At 41.6% G+C, this 13,346-nt stretch overlaps 1 protein-coding gene across 1 annotated transcript; it reads right to left on the bottom strand.

The window, feature by feature from the left end:
• Positions 1-4,272: 4,272 nt before the first annotated feature.
• si:ch211-256a21.4 (uncharacterized) lies at positions 4,273-9,601 on the bottom strand. The gene is made up of 3 exons (XM_052029551.1): positions 9,112-9,601; positions 6,923-7,099; positions 4,273-4,943 (listed from the first exon to the last, which is right to left on the bottom strand). Exons 1-3 carry the CDS (start codon positions 9,269-9,271, stop codon positions 4,726-4,728), a joined length of 555 nt encoding a protein of 184 aa, XP_051885511.1. The 5' UTR covers positions 9,272-9,601; the 3' UTR covers positions 4,273-4,725.
• Between the last annotated feature and the right edge of the window lie 3,745 nt (positions 9,602-13,346).

Below are 13,346 nucleotides of genomic sequence, written 5' to 3'. Positions count from 1 at the left end.
TTGTAGGTTTCCCTGGGTGCTCTGGTTTCCTTCCACATCCCAAAGATAGTAGGTTAATTGGCCACTGTAAATTGCCTCTTAGTGTTGGTAATTGGCAAAAGAATCAAAGGGTAATTGATAGGCAAATGAGAGAGAATACATTGCAGTAGTGTAGGGAAATAAGAAGGGGAATGGAACAGATGGGATTGCTCTGAGAGCTAACATAGACTTGGGCTAAATGGCCTCCTATGATGTAAGAAAATATGAACAAATGAGAAATCTCATTGAAACATCCATAATTCATATGGGGCTTGAAAGGTTAAATACAGGGCGGATGTGTTTTGGGTGGGGTGTCAAGAAGCAGAGGTCACATCTTAAAACAAAGGGTCAACATTTATGAACAAATTAAAAAGCAATTTCTTCACCCAGAGGTTGTGAATCTTTGTAATTCTCCACACAGATGGCTGTGGAGGTTCAGTCCTGGGGTAAAAATGGGCTAATGCTGGAGCAGGCATGAGGGGCTAAATGTGTTCTTCCTGCTTTCATTTCATATTTTCTTATGAACGTTACCTTCCCATTGAGTAAAGGACAATGAGAGTGTACTGGCACTTTTATAGGTTACTGCCAGACACTTTTTTCTGCTTGTTATCCATAGCGCACTATACATCCCATGTCTTTACATTATCTTATTAAATAGAAGAACTATACTTTGGTGTGTGTTCCACCACATACTGATCAAGAGTGGAAAAACTTTGGAATCATGGAAACCTTGTGCATGTGACTGATGTAAATGACTCTGCAATGTGTGATAGAACACCGATGTTCTGAATTTAATTTCAGTATTTTAAGCAGAAATTCTGCCATTCTTTTTATAATTTGTTCCTGCCCACAGTGGCTTTAGTTCTAAGATTAACCTATGCCATTTGGTATTTTAACCATTTAACATTATGGACATTTTTTAGGAATATTTTCATCAGTTTCTTTGAAAACCATAGCTGAACTGTCTTCAATCATTTTCTTTTCTAAAGCAACTGAGCCCACATAAGAACATGGAACTGTACAGCACAGTAACAGACCCTTTAGCCCATGTTTCTGCACCAACCATGATGTTAATCTAAACTAATCCCATCTGCCTGCACAAGGTCCATATCCCTCCATTCCCATTATTGAGTCTTTTCCTGTAACATTGGTTCCTAATACCCAGAAAATTGTTGCTGTTCTCTTCTGTGTTCTTTCAAGACAAATGAATATTAGTAGGTGACCAGAGCTGCGCTCAGTACCTGAGATGGAGGCAGATATTCTAATCCTTTGTTGATTTAAGCCAGCTTCTTATCTACTTTTTTTTACTGTTGCTGAGGGTTTCCCAGATTTATTCATTGTAACCCCTACCTCTCTGTACTGATGAAATGTGATACCACTGTTCAATGTAAAGCATTCTTTCAACTTTGATTCTATGTTTCTATAATGAATTACTGTGTACAGCTGCACTGAACACAATTTATCTAATTACTTGAAATATTGAAACACTTTTGGAATTATATTGTATGTTTCCTTCTCATTCACTAAAGCCTGCCGTTTAAATTAGCTTACTGTGCTTTAACCTGCATAGTTTTAGATTGCATACTACCTACATCAGCACTCGGTGCATATATCAGATGATTTCATACAAAGCAAGAATATTTCAAATTTAATCCACTGTCTCTCCAAAACTAGTAACTAGTTATTTACAGTGGGTACTGAAGATTACTTTAATATTTCAGGGTAAAAGGAAAAAAGTTGTTAAAGATTTCTATCTCGTTATTCAGTGATTCCTGTCACTTTGTGTGTGCATGAGATGGAGTTGGGGCAAAGTAAGGATCTCCCTTAGGTTTGATATTGACAGTGGTGGAATATTCTGCTGAGACTCACTATTAGAAGACTCGATTATTGATGATGCATCAGGGCACAATATTGTCTAAAAGCCTTGAGAAACAGAAGGAAGAGAATTATATGGGGGTGGGAAGCAAAAATCATGTTTGTAGACCACTACAGGAAAACACAAATGTTCAGAAAGATTCTGTACTTGAGCAGTTAACAAAATATTGGTTCCCCATTAATGACGTAGATTCTAGCATTTCTGCTCTATACACAGGAAGACCTTGTGGCTTTTTAGTCTTTCATTTCCTGTTTCATCGCTGTTCGTTGACATGCATCATTAGTTGCCTTACTTCAGCCTGCACTGTTTCTTTTTTATAATACAGCTTGAGGATTGGTTTTGGTTTTAAAATAGAAGCCAATGTGAGAAAGATTGCCAATGGTTATCGTGAACCACTGGACGGTGTGTGGAAACTGATATTTCCGTCAGTACAAATGTGTTAGAAAAGCTCATGGCAAAAAAGTAGTATAATATTGAGAAATGATTATTTTCAGAGAAAATTTCAGGATTCTACAATTTTCTGATGTAATTTTGTTGGTTATCAAAGATGGTTGTTATGCCCATTTCCATTGATCCCCTTTTTTTTTTACATTTTAACTGCAGTATAGCAATCTACTTTAATGAAATTATCACCTTTACCTATTTTTATTATTGCGGATGAAGCATTGCTCCATAATGACTATCTGAAAGTACATGGTTCTCATTATATTGAAAATTTTCTTGGCACAATATATGCACATTTCATAATGCCACTGTTAAAGAAATTTTTGCTTAATTTTCTTCAATCAGCTACACGCAGAAGTTGAATCTCAGAAATGTGATATTCAAATTAATTTGAATTCACAATTGACGTATTCTCTTTTCGCTTTGTTCATGCCACTACTACTCAAGAGCAATTGAGAACAGTTTTTGATATGAGCCTTGACTCTGCAGGTGTCAGCAATTTTCATGATAAGAAATTGATGTGAAACAAGGGAAATGTGTTTGTGTGTATGATACTTTTGTTATGATACCCAAACCCAATGCACAGTAAAAGCAGGCCTGTATGTTTTAATGGATCAAAAGAGTCACTGAATGTCGACAGTGCATATGTTGTTTTTGTCCTTCCGGTAGAGATTGCAGTTTTGGAAGGTGCTCTCAGAGTGGCCTGGGTGAGAAACTGCTGAACATGTTGTACACAGTACACACTGCAGCGACTGTGCTAGTGATGGAGGGAATGAATGTTTAATGTTTAAAGTGGTTGTTGGGGTGCCACTTAAGCAGGCTGCTTTGTCCTGGATAGTTTCAAGCAGTTTGAGAGTTGCTGAGCTGAAATTAAGATAAGAATGTTCCATCACGCTCTGATTTGGACCTTGTAGGTGGTGGAAAGGCCCTAGGGTGTCAGGAAATGAGTCACTTGCCACAAGATACCCAGCCTCTGAACTGCTCTTCTATCCACAATATTTATGTGGCTGGTCCAGTTGGTCAATGGTGATCACCAGGATATTGAAGATGGAGGACTTGGTGATGGTAATCCCATTTGAAGTTAAGGGAAAGTGCTTTTGGAATTAGAGATGGCCATTGCCTGAACTTCTGTCATACAAATGTTCTTGCCATTTATCTTCCATGCTTGAATGTATCTGGGTCTTGCTGAACTCCAGCATGGACTGCTTCGTTTACTGAGGGCTTGTGAGTAGAACTGACTGTTGTGCAACATCATCCAACAACCCCAGTTCTGACCTCATGATGAAAAGAAGCTCATTGATGAAGCAGTTGAAGATGTTGGGCTTGGAACACTGCCTTAAGGAACTCCTCCAGTGAAGTCCTGGAGCTGGGATGATAGACCTCTGACAATCACAAACATCTTCCTTTGTACACGGTATGACTCCAACTACTGCAATGTTTTCCCTTCAATGCTTATTGACTTCAGTTTTACCCCAGGGTGCCTTGATAGTAAGGGCTGTTACACTCCCCTCACCTCTGGGATTCAGCTCTTTGGTCCATCTTTGTAGTGTTTTTCCTTTCTTGTCCATTGACTTCAGTTTCACTATGTACTGTTGTACATTGGACTGATGGAGCACTTAGTGTATGGATCAAAAACATCAATATGAAACACTCAAAGCTGGGATAATTGCTTGGCACCTTCATTTTGCAGGATTTGAAACTCAAAGCTGTGCAGTCACCAGTGTGCTACTTAAACAGGCTATATGGATCTTTAAGGAGTATAAAATGTATTTTGTTTAAGGACAGAATTATTAAGATCTGGTACACGGGACTTCATCAAGATGAATATAATATGTAAGTATTTGTAAATTAAAACCAGAATATCAATCAAAAAACAAGAAAGTAAATACAAGAATAGAAATTTATATTAGAAAAAACATCATTTAAAACATAAATTGGGTAAAATAAATAAAATCTTTAATTAAAAGAAAATAAACATGTAGGGTCACTTAGCAAGTAGGAAAATAGTGTAAAAACATGAGGAGGGATTAAAGTGGTTGAATACTCAAAGATGGATGAAGAACTAGAGCAATGAACTCTTATGAGCTCTTTTACGGTTTTGCGTCTCGACCACTATAGTTCAAATAACATTAGTAATTGCTACCTATCCAAGTACATAAGCATCTTCACTTACAATGACTTTTTTTGTTCACAATATAGTTCAGTAGGTTTAAAAGTCACTGCAATTTAAAATATTTTTTAAATAATGTCACTTCTCCAATTCCTTAAGGAAGACAAAGTCTGAAATAATCTTTCTTTCCTAAACCGGTTCTGAAAATAATCTCAGCCTCGTTGGTCTATTGGTTCCCAGAAGCTGGAAAGACTTCAACTTCACTTGATACTAATGTTTATATGTTCTCTTGAAGTATTGAGTTCCTGTTCATTTTAGGCACTGGTTCTGGAAGTGTGCATTGTTCTATTAAGTAGATAATTGGCAAAATAACTAACAATGTGAGACAAGAACAGATTCCCATCCAATATGCAGAGCCAAGTTTTGTGAAATCATTCTTGATTTGCTCCTTATGGCGACTGGTGTATGAGCACCATGGGATAAAATATAATAGAGCTGAAAATAAAATAAAGGAAAGGTTATTGTGATTAGTCAAGCAATTATTATGTTATACGATGATTGTAAACTATGACAACTGAAAAATGCCTCATGAAAAACAGTTGCACCATGAAAATTATCCATCCTATATTGATGTGATAGTGTTTTTCCAGGCACCTTTTAATCTCCACTTAGATCTGTCAGTTGATCCACTGATATTCTTTCAAAATAATGAAGTGGTTGACAAGGGCTAGTCAGTGAGCAAAATACAAAGCCCTACTTTCAGTAAGTTCTTTGTATCAAATTTAATCATGACATCAGCTATTCACTTCATGCAGTCATCTATAAATTTAATTGAATACTCCAGTAGTCAGTATAAAAAGCTGAGTTTGGTAACACTTTGTGCTTTATGAACATATCACAATGAATCTGTTTTATTTCAGTGTGTTAACGGTTCACACACAACAGGAATGTAACAAAGATCGCTGTGCAGAGAAAACTGAGGCAGAATTGAATTACCACCTTGACAGGAGAAAAACTGGTAAGATTCTTTGACTTATCTGATAACTGTTGACTTGTGCTATAATTCAGGTATGGACTACATCAGGCACACTGTATGATAATCTAATACAAGTACCAATTATCCATCCTGTGCAAATTAATGAGAGTCAAACAGAATTTCAGTTATTTTCTGTATGTTTGTAAAGTCTTTCAAACAATTTTTCTGAAGGTTAATAACACAAAGATTCTGTATTATTGTCATGAGGCATTGCAACTTCATGGATTTTGTCCAATGTCTACAATATTCAAGAAGTTCCTGGAAAATTCCATCCCTGCACCAGTTTTCTCCTTTTTCTTGCAGCTCCCTCCACCCTTGTTCCCTCTCCTGAAAGCATTGACTTGACTGGTTCACACAAAGAGTGTCCCAAAAGCCTCTGATATATCAACTAAGTCACTATTCTTTTTCACAGAAACATAGAATGATGCGGAACAGAAATGGGCCCTCTTGGCCCACCTTGTTCATGCTGATCGTGATGACCATCTATGCTAATCCCATTTGCCCACATTAAGCCTGTATCCTTCTCAGTCTTTCCTCTCCAAGTACCTGTCTAAGTGCCTTTTAAATGCCGTAATTGTATCTGCCTCCACTACCACCTCTGGCAGCTCATTCCAGATATTCAGCACCCTCTCTGTGGAAAAACCTACCCCTCAAATCTCCTATAAATTTCTCCCCTCACCTTAAAACTGTGTCATCCAGTTCTAGACTCTCCTGCCCTGGGAAAAAGATTCTGACTACTTACCCTACCTATGCTGCTCATAAATTTTATAAACCTTATAGAACCTTATAAAATTATGAGCAGCATAGGTAGGGTAAATACCCCTCAGCCTCCTACATTTCAGTGAGAATAAACCCAACCTGTCCAAACTCTCCTTATAGCTGCAGTCCTCCATTCCAGGCAATATCCTGGTGGATCTCTTCTGCACTCTCTATATTGCGACTACATCCTTCCTGTGGCGTGGTGACCAGACTAAACACAATATTTTAAGTGCATTCTAACTAGTGTTTTGTACAAGTGCAACATGATGTCCCAACTCTTATGTTCAACAGTTCAGCCTAAAAAGGCAACCATACCAAATGCCTTTTTCACCATCCTGTCCACCTAGGTCACCACTTTCAGGGAGCTATGGACTTGCACCCCAAGTTCTTCTGTACATCAATGCCCCTAAGGTCCCTGCCATTTACTCCATATGTCTTACCAAAATTTGACTTCCACCAATTTGCAAGATTTTTTTTAGTGCTTTGAGAGGCTCTTCAGATGAGGGACATCACATCTGATGTTCACATTCACTTTAAGCAGTAAACTTCAGATAATAATCAGGAATGATAACCTTTGTCTGATTTTTGCTTTTGGGGTTAAAGTCAGAACGTTGTTCATAAACATGGTTTGCTTACTCACTGCTTTATAAAAATGAATCATCAATCATGATATTCTTACCAGTTGGCATCAGTATTATAAGTAGCAGTTTTCCAGGATGCCTTAAACGTCCAGGATTCATCTTGGACTCACTGTAAGTGTCTGGATCCCAGCAAAAGCTAAACAGCAAACAGAGACAGATGGCTGTGCCTGCCATCATACTCGCTATCACTCCTAACACACGCTCTGTTTCTACAGCTGAAAAGGAAACCAAGGATTAACAAAGCAAAAAGTACACACAGCACTTCATATTTCTGACTCAGTTCTGTATTGTTTGTCCTTCACATATTTTTCTGTGGAAATACAATACTATCATACTGGACCAGACAGATTCTTCAATGCTTTACCATACAAACACTAATTAGGAGAGAGATGCCTTTAGATTTTGTGCAAATACCACAATATTTGATAACTGTGCCACCCCCTTGGAAAGGCAACTGAATGCTCCTTCCCAATTCACCTTGACCAGCTAGCTTGAGTGATTAGTACTTTGGATGTAGATTGATTGCTAACCACTAAGTAGAAAACAGAAGATCTGAATTGGCATTTAAAATGTTTTCCAAATATTTACTCCAAATATTCCAATGTGAAATATTGTGATTGCCATGTAATTTATTTAACATCTCCCCTGCAATTTTACTTAACATAGATTTTTATTCCAGAAACTGCTCATTAAAGTTTCTCTTAACAGCACTGTGGGCGGAGTGGAGAAGTTTGAGTCTGCAGAGCACGAACTAAGCTAAAACAGGAAATCAGTAGGATTAGACTTCATCATCAAAAAGTATCACAGCTGAATGCCTCTGTTTCTTCTCTACCTCTGTCCCCACCTTCAGCAGACTTTGCATATTTGATGGCATTAACCTTCTTCTCAACCCATCATTGTGTCTCGCTGCATGAATCACAGTGAAGACCATCTCCCCTCATTATTTTCTTGTATCACCCTCCACCCAGATCCCCCTTTCTCATTTCCAACCCACTTTCTTCTGTGCCAGTCTTGGAAATACTCTTCCCCAAGTCACCTGCAACACCACTTTCAAACTTGTAACTGAATGTTTCCTCCCACCCTCATCCCAGCCTTCAGCAGAGTCTTCTATTAATTGTGGCAGCTTGCAAAAATCAATCAGCCTTCATTTCTGGGTGGGAAAGTAGAAGACAGCTTAAATGACACAAAACATTTTCCAAGTTCATTAAATTAGAAAATGTTGGAAACATTCAACAGGTCAGGCGGATCTGTGGAAAAGAAACATTTTACTTTTCAGATGGAAGATCTGAAGTGGGAAAATGAGAACAGAAGTGAGAAAAACCTTTCCCAATTCTGACAAACGGTCTTCTACCTGAAACGTCAACTGTTACCTGTCGGCCTGAAGAAATTAAGAATCTGCAAACCTTGGTCAACCACCCCCTCCCCAGAGGCAGCCCGGCCTGCTGAGTGTTTCCTGCATTTTCTGCTTTTATGTCAGATTTCCAGCATTCGCCTGCGGTTGTTTTTCTTTCCCAAATGTCGTGATGTCGGTAGTTCGACATACTCTGTAATCTCTGTAACTATTATTTATTTTTCTCTGCACATGGCTCACTATATTCAGTTCATTGCTCCAGTCCGGGGACGTGCGAGATTTGATTGGCTGGGTTTCCAGCTGCGGGTTTAGGATTGCGCGGGCAGACGGCAAACGCCGGGCGTGCCAGGGATGGCGATCAGGGAGCCTGGAAGCAGGACAGCAGGTTAGGCAATCTGGCCGATTGCGGTACGCTCCTGATTTTGCAGTTTGCAATTGTAGTTGTACCACAATTTAAGCAGGGCCACAGTGTTAACAACCACATTGCCGCCGCGGAGGGCTGAGTGGAGCGCGGGAAGTGGCGGAGTGACATCGGCCATCACCCAGGATTTCCTCAAGGCGCTGTCGACATCATCAACTTTTATGCTCATCGTGGCGAAAGCTTGGTTCAAACGAGTGAGCATTAAGGACGGGGGGCGGTGGTGACAACTGATGCCCTGTCCTCTCTCTCGCTGGAGAGGGAGGGGAGGGAAATTACCGAGATTTAGCCCTTAGTTCCGGAGCCAGAGAGAGCGATGGGTCTGGAAGGATAGCTCTTTCAAGCAGCAGGCAGAGTCTCAGTGGGCCGAATGGCCTCCGGCTCTGTATATAACCATGTGCTCCCACCCACTGGAGAGACCAGAGGCGCAAGGTACAGCCTCTGATGAAACCCTTTACCTCGGCTGAGCTGGGTCGCCGGCTGTGTGATGTCCGCCGTGTGCCACAGCCCTTTCCCCTCATACCACTCGGGGCTGCAAACCGAGTAGATCAGAGCGACGGAACCGATGATTCCCGAGATGTTTTGCAGCAACCTGCACCTCAGCCCATTTCTCCGCATCTTTCTCCGCGGGGCAGCGATGTCCGCGGCGGAAGAAGCGGCTGCACACGAAGTGATGCCCTTATATAGCGTGTCCTTTCACTTGTTGCTCGCCTCTGTGACTGGGGGCAGTCCGTGGATGCCGAAGAGCGACTGGAAAGCCCCAGATGTCCCGCGATGGCTGGGGATTCCCGGGACTGCCCGGAGAGAGAGATAGCGGGCCACGGGTTCTGGTGCAAATCTTCAAACGGTGCAAATGAGGCGGAGATTCACATCAGACTGCAGGAGGGGAGGGTCGAAGATGTTGATCAACCATTTAAACGTCTACAAGAGACGCGCACATGAACACACATTCACACTGTTGGTTTACAGTCGGGCGGATTTAACAGGACTTTATTTCGCAGTGTTATTTCTGGATCGGGTTTTCCTGTTAGCGGGAAATCAGCGGGACGCTTCCGTCGGGGAAAAATTGTTTTTGGGAAATGGCTTGTTGGTTACTGATCAAGCATCCACAACCAAGGCAGCCGAGATTGTTGTCAGTCGGCAGTCATCTGACGTGAGGCAACAGTTTAGCCTTAAGTAAAATCTAACCGCACTTTAATCCGTCTTTTTTTAAATAAAAGACCATGTGGCCCCAGACACGCGATCAGGGTGTGAAGAAGCGAGTTTGGGGCGGGGGTGACAACTCAGGGTTGGCAGCTCGCTGCGGCGCGTCTTTCCTTCCTTGCCCTCCCACCCATCCTCCACTGAAGCCGTGGCATCAGAAGGGGAGGTAGAGGAGAATTTTTTACCGGTTCCCTCGTTACTTGTGTGCAGCTGAGGGAGTGCTTGGGGTAGGCCCTAGAGGGGTGGCCTACCTCCCTGCACAGTAATCGTCCGCTTTCCATCCACCTTAAGTGTCACTTTGACCTAACTTTTGCTTGTCCAGCTCGCAAAGAGGTCAATGATTTTAATTCATTTTCCTGGTCCCTCAATGTACGTGAAGGAAAGTCAAAGCATCTGCAACAGACTGAGGGTCGTACTTGTGTACTGTCACAGCCGGACCTCTTCCTCTGGGGAGAGTGTGCGAAGCATCTACCTTTGGAACCAGCATGTGATGTTTCCCTTCCCTTTTCTCTGAAGCCTACAGCAGCTTCAAGTGTCCTTCAGCTTTCGTGAAAATCATCTCAAAATATTAATTGCCTGGGAAATTCTGCAGGCAAAACATATCTGTGGCTCTGAATCCTCAAGACTTGAGAAGCATTTTACAAATGAAAAACATGGCACCTATCTGATGGTATCACAAACATGTAGGCTGCTTGCCTCAATTCACTGCTGTGGATACTTTGAGGGACCAAGTTACTCTTGCTGGTATAGAGTGTTATACTGGTGCCCAATCATTGAGATCCACCTTTAGGACAACAGTTAACACCAGTCCACACCCAAGAAAACTTACACAGGACACAGAATTCTCAACATCTACCGTCAGGTCAAAACGCGACTCATTTCTCAACAAGAAGCAGACCACTTGATGTTTGCCAAAAAGAGGTGTGATTAAAGGCAATGTTTTTGCAGTTTAATTTCTTTCAGCTCTGGGTTTCATCCTTGACCTCCTGTTGCGGAGCAAGTGCATCCACTCCACCTCTTCTCAGGGTGATGAAGGTTGGTGAAGTAGAAGGCATTGTCTTCCTTGGAAACAATGGCAGACCACAAACATGTCTAGCATTCTGTGGTTTAGGAGACTGATGCTGTTTGGGGGCCAGAAGCTTGATGTCAGTTAGTATATGAATAGCCAGCAGAGGTGAGTGTTGCAGCATTAATGATTGCTAGCAGCTAATTAGCAAGGGAAGTATTGGGTGCTCAAAATATGCAGATAAAGTATGCAGCCAAGCAGCACCAATGTGAATAGACAATGTGTAATGTGGGTTTGGTGTTCTTGTTTCGGTGAGGATGAATTTCTCAGCCTTGATCTTCAGCATTTTTTCTGGCTGCCTCCTGACACTAATGCTCTGCAGGAAATGCTGTAACTTTGGCATCTGAAGAAGCATTCCATTTCGTTGAGCTACTTTGATATTCAGCTGACGATGAAAGCAGTAGTCAAGGCAGTGATTGGTGAATGCACAGAAACATTAAGTAAGATTACATGCTGACAAGCACACTGAATCTATAAATTATGAACATGTCTAAATTCACCGATGACACCAATGTTGTTGGCAGAATCTCAGCGATGAGGAGGCGTACAGGAGGGAGATAGATCAGCTGGTTGAGTGGTGTTGCAACAACAACCTCACTCAACATCAGCAAGACCAAGGAACTGATTGTGGACTTCAGGAAGGGGAAGTTGGGAAAACACATACCAGTCCTCATTAAGGGGTCAGCAGTGGAAAGGGTGAGCAGCTTCAAGTTTCTGCGTGTCAATATCTCAGAGGATCTATCTTGGGCTCAACACATTGATCATGAAGAAGGCACCCCAGTGGCTCTACTTCATTAGGAGTTTCAAGAGATTTGGTATGTTACCAAAGACTATTGCAAATTTCTACAGACGTACAGTGGAGAACATTCTGACTGGTTGCACCACTGCCTGGTATGGAGACTCCAATGTGCAGGACGAAAGAGGCTTCAGAGGGTTGTAGACTCAGCCCCATCGTGGGCACAACCCTCCCCACCATCGAGGACGTCTTCAAGAGGTGGTGCCTTGAAGACGGCATCCATCATTAAGGACCCTCACCACACGGGACATGCCCTCTTCATGTTACTACCAGCGGGTAGGAGGTACAGGAGCCTGAAGACCCACATTCAGTGTTTCAGGAACAGCTTCTTCCCCTCTGAATGATCCATGAACCCATGAACATCACCTCGTTATTCCTTTTTTGCACTATTTATTTTTGTAACTTGAAGTAATTTTATGTCTTTATGTCTTGCACTATACTGCTGTCGCAAAACAACAAATTTCACAACATACTATGTTAGTGATAATAAACCTGATTCTGAAGCATAGATTTCTATAGCTCCTCTCCAGCTGTCAGGGCAGAGCTGAAGCCATTTGTTTATATTGTTTCTTCACTGTGCTCAGTTGACAGTAGTTAGAAATTCCTTAGCACTGTGACTGGAGGCGTTTCCAGATCCTACACTCACAGCTGGTCACAATTCTTAGAATGGACGTTAGTAATGGTATGGGTCAGAAGTCAAAGACTTGGAATTTGATGCTGCAGTGTACCAAGTAGCTTTGATTCTGGACACTTTTAATTTTTGTTTAATTTTTCCTTGCATCATCAAAAGAGAACATTCAGTCTATAAAGTCTGTGCTGACTTCCAGAGGGAACTCATCAATTCCATTTACCCAGTTATTTTCCTGTAACTTATTCTCTTTCACATGCCCATCAACTCCATCCAGGTTCCGATTACCTACCTATATGAGGGACAATTCACAATAATCAATTGACTGACCAACCAGTGTGCCATTGTAATGTAACAGTAAACCAGAGTACCCAAGGGAAATCCACATGGTCACATGGAGAATGTGCAAACCCTGCAGAGACAGCACCACAGGTCAGGATTGAACATGGGTCACTGCAGCTCTGAGGCAGCAGTCCCAACTGCTGTGTTATGGTGCTGCCCTCTGCTGCCATTTGATTTCTCAAAAGTTCATGCTTGACTATTCTGTTGGGAACCACTCTGCTGCATCTTCATAATTTAATTGTTTTGACGTTCTTTAGAAAAAAAAATTAAAAAAACACAGGAGCAGGGATAAGTCAATTGGCCCCTGAGGCCTTCTCTGCCATTCACTAAGATCTAGCCATGACTACAATATTGCTTTCCCGTGCTCTCCCCCTGACTTTTGACTCCATTGTAGTTCAAATATCAGTCAGTCTCTGCCTAGAATACATCTCAATGACTTTGCCTTCACAGCTGTCTGGGGTAGGGAAATCCAAAGAATCATGACCCTCTTGACGGAAGAAATTTCTCCGTTTATTCATCTTAAATGGGAGACCCCTTATTCTGAACCTGTGCTCTCTCATTCTTGATAAACTAGCTTCCGAGTCTCCAACCTGTCAATCCCACTCAGAATCTCATGTTTCTACAAGATCACCTCTCATTGTTCTAAGCTCCAGTGAGT

Source organism: Pristis pectinata, chromosome 14, assembly GCF_009764475.1.
Source record: "Pristis pectinata isolate sPriPec2 chromosome 14, sPriPec2.1.pri, whole genome shotgun sequence".
NCBI lineage: Eukaryota > Metazoa > Chordata > Chondrichthyes > Rhinopristiformes > Pristidae > Pristis > Pristis pectinata.
Note: the sequence above shows the minus strand (reverse complement) of the source record. Positions and strands in the feature narration are given on the sequence as shown.